Source organism: Trichoderma camerunense (genome assembly GCF_050948025.1).
Source record: "Trichoderma camerunense strain CBS 138272 chromosome Unknown V8C40scaffold_9, whole genome shotgun sequence".
Classification (NCBI taxonomy): domain Eukaryota; kingdom Fungi; phylum Ascomycota; class Sordariomycetes; order Hypocreales; family Hypocreaceae; genus Trichoderma; species Trichoderma camerunense.
The window spans coordinates 1,411,642-1,419,457 of record NW_028145361.1 but is presented as its reverse complement, the minus strand read 5'-3'; the positions used below and the strand labels follow the sequence as shown (position 1 = coordinate 1,419,457).

Sequence of the window (7,816 nt, the reverse complement as noted above, 5' to 3'; positions counted from 1 at the left end):
GCTGTACTGCAGCGGGCGCTGAGACATGCAGAAGCAGCAGATATACAGCCAGTATTACGTACTATACCTGTACGAGTACATGTGCTGGGCTCTTCTTCAAGAGCATTGGATGCTGGAAGAGGTGTGCAAAAGCATGGTGGCACATGGCATGGGGGGATTCACACTTATACAGTATCCATCGCGAGAAGATCAATATATACGAGGGTGTACTCGTACTGTACCGTACTGTACAGACCCAGCTCTCCGGGCAACATGCTAGTCTAAGGCAGTGGACGTGCTTGAATCACATTCACATTCACATTTGATCCATCATCGAACCTTGCGGGCCTCTTTTCCCGATACGCCCAGCTTCCCACTGCATCGTCCATCCGCCTCGGGCCTACCACGCCGGACGCGCATGTCATTCGCTGTTTAGGTGCCGACTTTGAGTCTTGTCTGTCTGTTCTGTCTATCTTCTTACCACGCCCCAATACCTTACTCGTACTATTTTCTTCACTATGCCTGGATAGTAGCAAGTACCGAGCGTTGGTTGGTTTAGTCCATGGCTCACCACATCACCCTCTACGGAGCACGAAAGCAACGGTGACATGTACCTGGTAGCAGCAGCAGTAGGACCAGCAGATCCTGGTTCGTGACCGGCATTGCCGCAAGTGGTTCCCGAAGAACGACGGAGCCAACAATATTTTTTCTTTTTTAATTTTCTTTTTTTTTGTGTGGGTTCAAGGTTGTCTGTCGGTGACAAAACGGCCCCCAACATTTGATCTCGACAGCCCTGGGGTAAATCCCATCCATGTACGTGGAGTTACAGTTCAATGATGATTTTCTAAGACGGAGCAACACATCCATCAGCCTGAGCCTGGTTGAGTTTCGTGTAAGCCTCATGTAGGTTGCAATTCTTACAATCGGTTCCCTATTCTCTTCTTCCGATGTCTTTTTGCGCTGCTTACTCTCCTCGGGTACCAATTGGACAGCTGTCAATACCTCCAGTCCATACTTGTACGAGTAGAGCAACTGCCAGCTCACCAGACACTTCGAAGCCTGTTCCTTGCTCGTGCAGTGCGCAGTCATCTTGCACATGTCTAGTAGTATCCAGCCAATGTGACGGTACATATTCGTACATGTCAGTAGTAGTACCACAGCACAAGAACTACCTCATATCTGTCTCAGCAAGAGACAAGAGCCAGACAGACAGATCAATGCCGGAATAGTGCAAACAAACAGAGGCGGCATCATGCGTCTGTCCGTGCTTGTGACGGCATCTGCGTCTCGCCGCTTCTTCCCCCCCTCCCCCTCTCCTCTTGTTACTGTAGCCCTTTTAAAATGGCCCATCGAGTGAAATCATGCCTTCATGTACCAACATGTCAATACTCTCCTCGTACTGCGTGTACTCGTACTCCTTGTAGCTGGGATCCTGTACCCCCAATTGCCCCAAATATTGATGAATGAATGGGGGCACGCAGAGTACGAGTACTACGGTGTACCTGCCGGGCATCCATGGATCACCGCGACATGGTGTCATTGCCAGGTACGGGTACATGCACTGTACCCTTCCTTGCCTTTCCCCAGCCCTGTGGCCTCCTTTCCGACGTTGGCAGGACAGGACTCGTGGTTGTTGCAGGTACCTCGCCAAGGTTCAATTGGCTCCATCTCGACTCCAGTCAGCCAGCCAGTCTGTCAGTCAGTTCTCATCCTCATCCTCTCTCTACACGTAATCTCAATATCAATGCTGTACGAGTATGTAAGAGCCCTGGCATGGAGAACATTCACACACTTTACAGTACACCAGCACAGTACAGCACAAGTACGTGTACAAGCACCATGGCCTTGGATGCTGCAGCAGACCGGGGTATCATCGTCGTCGCAAAGCCTCGTCACACACGAGACATTGACCAGACACACTCGATCTCTGCTCTGCTGCTACCTGGACAAGCCCAGCCAAGACCAAGACATGCATATGCCTGCAGCGGCACTACGGAGTCGAACCCGAGCGGATCATACAAGTCCCACTGCTGGCTGGGCCATGTTCATGTTTCTTTCCTTCCTGCTTCTTTCTTCATGATGTCTTTCAGCCTTTTTTCATCTCAATCTTGTTTGCTAACGTGGTGCAGGGCTAGGGTACAGGTACTAACTACATGTGATTCAACCGCACCGGAACCTCTTCTCCTTCAATGATATTGATGGAGCTCTCTCCTGCATTGGGTCCCTTTGCACGGAGCACCACATGGTACATGTGCCTGTCTGCCAAACAGACCTTCCTTCTCGACGTCCCGCGTACTATGTGCATGTATTGGCACAGGCATGTACATGTATGCATTACGGGCATGTATGTACGAGTACGAGTAGCAGCATTGAAAGCTCAACTTGCAAGGGACCTGTGCCTCCAGCCAGCCACCTGACGGGCTGGGCTTCCCAGGATATTCCCTCCATCTCATGCTGCCGTACCCGTACTATGAATGCCTCCAACCACGATGCCAGGGATTGTCCCGCAACACGGCCATCGTCACCTCTGGCTGCTAGCACGCATCACGCCTAGCCTACCCGCAAGTCTTTTGCCTGGACTTCTTGGCCCTTGTTTGTCCCCAGGCCTACAGTAGGTGCAAAATCATAAACTTGGTTGGGAGCCTTCGGTCCGCGCTCAACTGATTCTCCGTCAAACGCCATGCCCTATTCATGTTCTCACCGTCCTTTGGACCACAGCGGGCAGGCATGGGTGCCTTGGTGGCCCTTCACCTTGTCCACTCCGGGACCAGATCGCCCTCCCAGGCCCCGGGAGCCAAAAAAGTCTCTTTTTTTGCCTCCATTCTGGTGATGGGATGGGCTCGGGAGTTGGACAAACTGCTAGTGATTTTTTCCCGCTTGTATGTAACTCTCCAGTTCTGTTCCTGCAGCCCTGACGCGCACCAATAAGCCTGGGCCGCGTCTCCGTCAACCGTCTGTGCCTGTGTCTTGCAAGGACATACGAACATTCTATGCCTTGGTCCCCGTTTGCATAGGGCACCCAGGCCTGTACGAGTCCTGGGTGAATCACTCACGCGCATACACAAATGTACACACGCACACAAGGCTCCATGGAGTCCTAGACTTGATTTGACCCCCATCACATCGCTTTGAGTTCCATGTTCAGTTTGTTTGATTCATGCCCTTGGGTCATCCCGAACCCTGCTTGCCTCCATTGTACCTGTATTTGCCCGAACTCGAACAGCCTCTTTGCCCATGTTTTCGTTTTGCTCCGACGCCGACAGGACTTACATGGGATAGACAACAGGTAGTTTTTGCGACGACAAGACACACACGCGTAGTAACATTGAACCTTCATTGCACGGAGTACGGATTTCAGCAAAGCTCGCCTCCATATTCTCAGCCCTCAAGCCCTGTTCCCTCCCCGGGGGTTGTCGCCCGCTGTGTGATCGCCTCGCAGTTTGAGCTTCCAATGCCCGGCCAGGGGGCCCGACGCGCTTCAACGTCGCAACCCGGCTGCATCTCGTCTGCAATATGTACTTATAAGCCCCGGGTATCGCTGTGATATTCCTTTGTCGTCTTTCCTTTTCCCGCCGCCAACTCCCTAGCTCACGGATGCCTAAGCACGGCTAAGAACATCAAATCCATTAACACATTTGATCGCCAGTTGACATTTGATATCTTGACAAGATTGATACAGCAAGGCTCGCTCCGCCGAAGCGGGACAAGACACATGCAGTTGGTCGGTGGCCGAAATTGAACATCCCAGTCCAGTCCAGTCCACAGCACCATCACAAACGAAGCATCACTCGCCGTTCTTTGACATCATTTGTTGGTTTCGCCTTCTTTTTTCCCATTGAGACTCAATTGCAGGCAGCCACTTGCCAGAAGCTCAGGCTCGCTCGATTTTAAAACACACAGACAGAGAGAACAAGGCAGCAGACAGGAACAAAGAGCACAGCCGTCTGCTTTTGGTTAAATTGAATCGAGGCTTTCCCCGCTCCCTGCTTGAGCCTCACTTCATTTCGTTGTCTGGGCTCTCTTTGAATTTCTACCCACCGCTCCGCATCTCTTTTCTGCTTTTCCCCAACCTTTGTCTCTCTCTCTCTCTCTCTCTCTCACCATCTCTCTCTTTGTTGAGCCCTCGCTATTTGCTCACCTAATCAAATACTCCCACCTTCCTTCTGCATCTTGCGTCCAGTCGTTGGTTGTTAGTTCGCAGCCGTCTGCTTTGTCTCTTTTATTAATTGCAACATCCAAATCATCAAAGCCTCGAACCAGACTTCCAGTCCCTGCAAAAAACGGGACAGCCGAAGCTCGCTAATCTGCCGGCCTGGACTGCTGAGAACCCGCCCCCGGAGAGCCCCAGCAGCAGCGTGCCATAGCGCTAAGCAGGGTCCCAAAACAGCGGCCCACCCTCCGCCAGCACACCGCACAGGTACCGCACAGCACAGGTACCGTACCACGCCTGGCCTTGTCCAGCACCTGCACGCAGCTCAGGTACCGGTACATGGACGCCCGCTCGACCAGGTGCCCGCATACATGTACATGCACTGGTCTGGTCCCCTTGCCCTGGCCTGCACTTGCACTTGCACTTGACCAAGTGTCGCTGCACTCATCTTCTCCAGTGCTAATATCTAACCGCTGCTACCGCCGCTAACTGGAAAAAAATACACCCATTTGATCCATCCGTAATAATAGTAGAGAGGACAAAGAAGAAGGAAGGACAAGAGAAAGAAGAGAAAAAGATTATTAGCTCGGTGTTGCGCCTTTCCGGTTCCCTTTTTCTTCTCCTCCGGCCTCTCTCTCGCTTCTCTAGTTCCAGCACATCCTACGGCGCCTGTCGCCCGCTAACAGGTTGTCCACCGAGCCCGCTGAAGCTGTCGCTAACCCGCTGTGCCGTTGTGCTGAGTTGCCGCCAACAGCACTTGAGCCCAGCAGCTCGCCATCCAACCATCGAAATTCGTCTCGCCATCGACCTCTGCTCTCCCCCATTCTTTTTTCTCACACAAACTTGCCCACTCCGGAGGCAATGTTTCAGCCTCAACCCACGCCCTACTCCGCCTCGTCCTTTGCTTCCTATCCGTATGGCTTAGGCGCCGCCCACAGCCTCGACTTCTTGTTCCCCACGGGCGGAGCAGCAGGCATAGCAGCTGGAGGAGTAGCTGGAGGAGCTGGAGTTGGAGCTTCAGCTGGCGTTGGAGCTGGAGCTGGCCCTGGAAGCGCTCTCGGGCCAGCATCTTGCAGTGCTCTTTACAATCCATACAGCTCCCCGTCTCCGCATTCACACCCGGCGTTGCAGCAGCACCACCATCATCAGCCTCTGCCCCAGCGGCGGCGACTCAATCGATCCGGCAGTCCAATCATCAAGATGGAGGAGCAGGACTCGGGGCTGCACGACATGGCCGCGCAACAGGCGGCGGCCGAGCGATTCCAGCCAGGTCTCGAGGTGCGTTTCTCTCTCTGTGCTGGCCTGGCATACAAGATGGATCATGGCCAGCGCTTCCCAATCCCAACAGAGTTTGCTCTGCTCTTGTCCTCTACCTTTTGCCGTTTCTCCCCGCTTTATAAGACAAAAGGGCGCAACTAACACTTTTGATGCTGTCAACAGGGACCGTTTGTCGGCGAAAAGACCCCGAGCGATGCCATCACCCAGGAATACGCAAAGGCCGACCCTGTCTACATCGAAAAGACCATCGTTTGTCTCCCCCTCCCCTCCGATAGAATAGATACATGGCGAACTGTGGAAATATGAACTGGGAAAAAGAAGAATAAGAAACAGAAAGAGGAAACGTTGAACATCAGTGCTGATCAGCTTCTTTTCCCGCCGCAGGCTCTACCACAAACATACTCCCACTACCGCCAGATCAAGGGCGATGGAAACTGCGGATGGCGCGGTAAGTTTGCTGCACCAGTCTCACCCTCTACGACATGTGCAAAGCTAACGACGGGCCATTGTCTCTGCAGCAATTGCCTTTGCATACTACGAAAAGCTCATTGACCTTGGAGACCAAGGCCAGATTGAGGGCGAGGTGGCTCGCCTGATGAGCCTCGGCCACATGATCTCCAACATCGGCCGCTACGAGTATCACGAAGATTTCGCCGAAGAGGCGCACAACCTGCTGCGGGACATTGCCGCCAACATAGCAAACCCGGGCCTGGCTCGAGTGATTTTGCTCCAGCGCTTCAACGACGCCACCATCGAGGCCAACATCATCTACTACTTCCGCATACTGGCGGCCACCTCCCTCAAGGCGAATGCATCCACCTACGACGACTTTGCCGCTGATTTTGGCGGCATTGCAAACTACTGCTCGCAGGCCATCGACATCGTTAACCGCGAGATTGAGCACCTCGGCATCATTGGTCTGGCCAACCTGTTGCTCAAGCCAATCGACTTTGTCCTGGAAATCGCATACCTAGACCGTAGCCCCGGAAACCAAGTCAACCGCTACCGATTCCCAGAAGAGGCCAACCAGCAAGACACGGTCACTCTCGGGCCCACGCTCTATCTGCTATACCGTCCTGACCACTACGACATTCTCTATCGAGCACCACCCGTCCAGGCTGCCGCTCCGCCGGCCATACCAGTCTCCGTTCCCGCGCCTTCTGGCCCCGTCGATATGCAGATCCACCGGGTGGACGGCTTCACGAACAACCTCACAATCAGCTCAACACCTTTCACGGGTAACATGGGTCTTCTTGCCACGCTGCCAACCTTCGGCATGAACTCACTGAACTCGCTGGGTCAATTGGGCGTGAGCATGGGCGGATTGGGTGAATTGAACGTGAACGGCATGTCACCTTTGACGTCACCGCCGCCGGCGGCCAGCCCTGTTGGCGAAGCCTTTGTGCCGTCGCAGCAGCAGTCCGTCCCCTGGGAGCCACAGTATCCCGAGGTGTCACAGCAGCAGCCACCACCACCGTCCACGCTTCCTCCCTCTTCTGCGGCGGCGGTTAGCCCCCTGACTCCGAGCGCCTCAATGACGCCTAGCCCTACTACGAGGAGTAGCAGTATCAGCAGTCTTCTCCCTTCGAACCCTCCGGCACAGCCTGTAGCTTCTCCGTCGGGATACCACATACGGTTCAGCCCCGTCCAGCTGGAGTATGAAGAGAGCAACCGCACTGGTATCCGGGAGCCTGTCTTTCAAACAACGCAGAGCACCACGTTCAAGAACAGCGTATGGAACAGAGCACACTACGGAAATCCCGACTTTCATCCCGAAGAGTACGTTCCGGATGAGGAGCAGTGGGAGAGGCGTGGTGGTCGCGTAAAGGCGAGGAGCAACTCGTGAAGCCAGCCATAGTTACCCGATAGAGGCACCAAGTGTGTCTACGACTTCTGATGTATAGCTGAAGGTGATGAGCTGAAGAGAGAAGGAAAGAGAGATTGATGTGGTGAAGAAGCCGAAGAACCTTGGGTGGGTTGAACGTCATGGTTTTTTCTCATCGCCTTCGTCTACATGGGCGTAAGGCGTGCGTTTTATTGCGAGGATTGATATGCTTCTTTGCATTGTTTGGCCGGCATGGTGTCTTTTCCCCGCTTACTCATTGGGTTCAGCTTTGTCTGCTAAACGCATTTCTTAATGGTGAGCGACTCACCGAGGTTGACACAGAAGATGAGAGCCAGAGACAGGCTGAAGTTTGTGTTGAGCATTTTATCCAGTTGCAATAGGGTTTTATGAGTCGTTAAGGTCTGTTGTTTGTATCAGCGTTTTCTCTGTTTCTTTCTTTCTTTCTTCCTTTTTTCTAGTTGTCTCCTTTCTCCTTTCTCCTTGTTTCCTTCTTCCCTCAACTGTTTCTTCTTCATCTGGTTTAGTGGAGTCTTTGGGTGGTGTACACTGCGGTGGGCGACTTG

The 7,816-nt window shown here is 53.3% G+C and overlaps 1 protein-coding gene across 1 annotated transcript; it reads left to right on the top strand.

Annotated features, from left to right (window-relative positions):
* Positions 1–4,990: 4,990 nt before the first annotated feature.
* On the top strand, positions 4,991–7,253 carry V8C40DRAFT_266188 (peptidase C65 Otubain-domain-containing protein; the record flags this gene model as incomplete). The annotated part of the gene is made up of 4 exons (XM_083219723.1): positions 4,991–5,407; positions 5,570–5,656; positions 5,726–5,855; positions 5,926–7,253. The coding sequence occupies 4 exons, from the start codon at positions 4,991–4,993 to the stop codon at positions 7,251–7,253; spliced, it is 1,962 nt and encodes a 653-aa protein (XP_083073322.1).
* Positions 7,254–7,816: the final 563 nt, after the last annotated feature.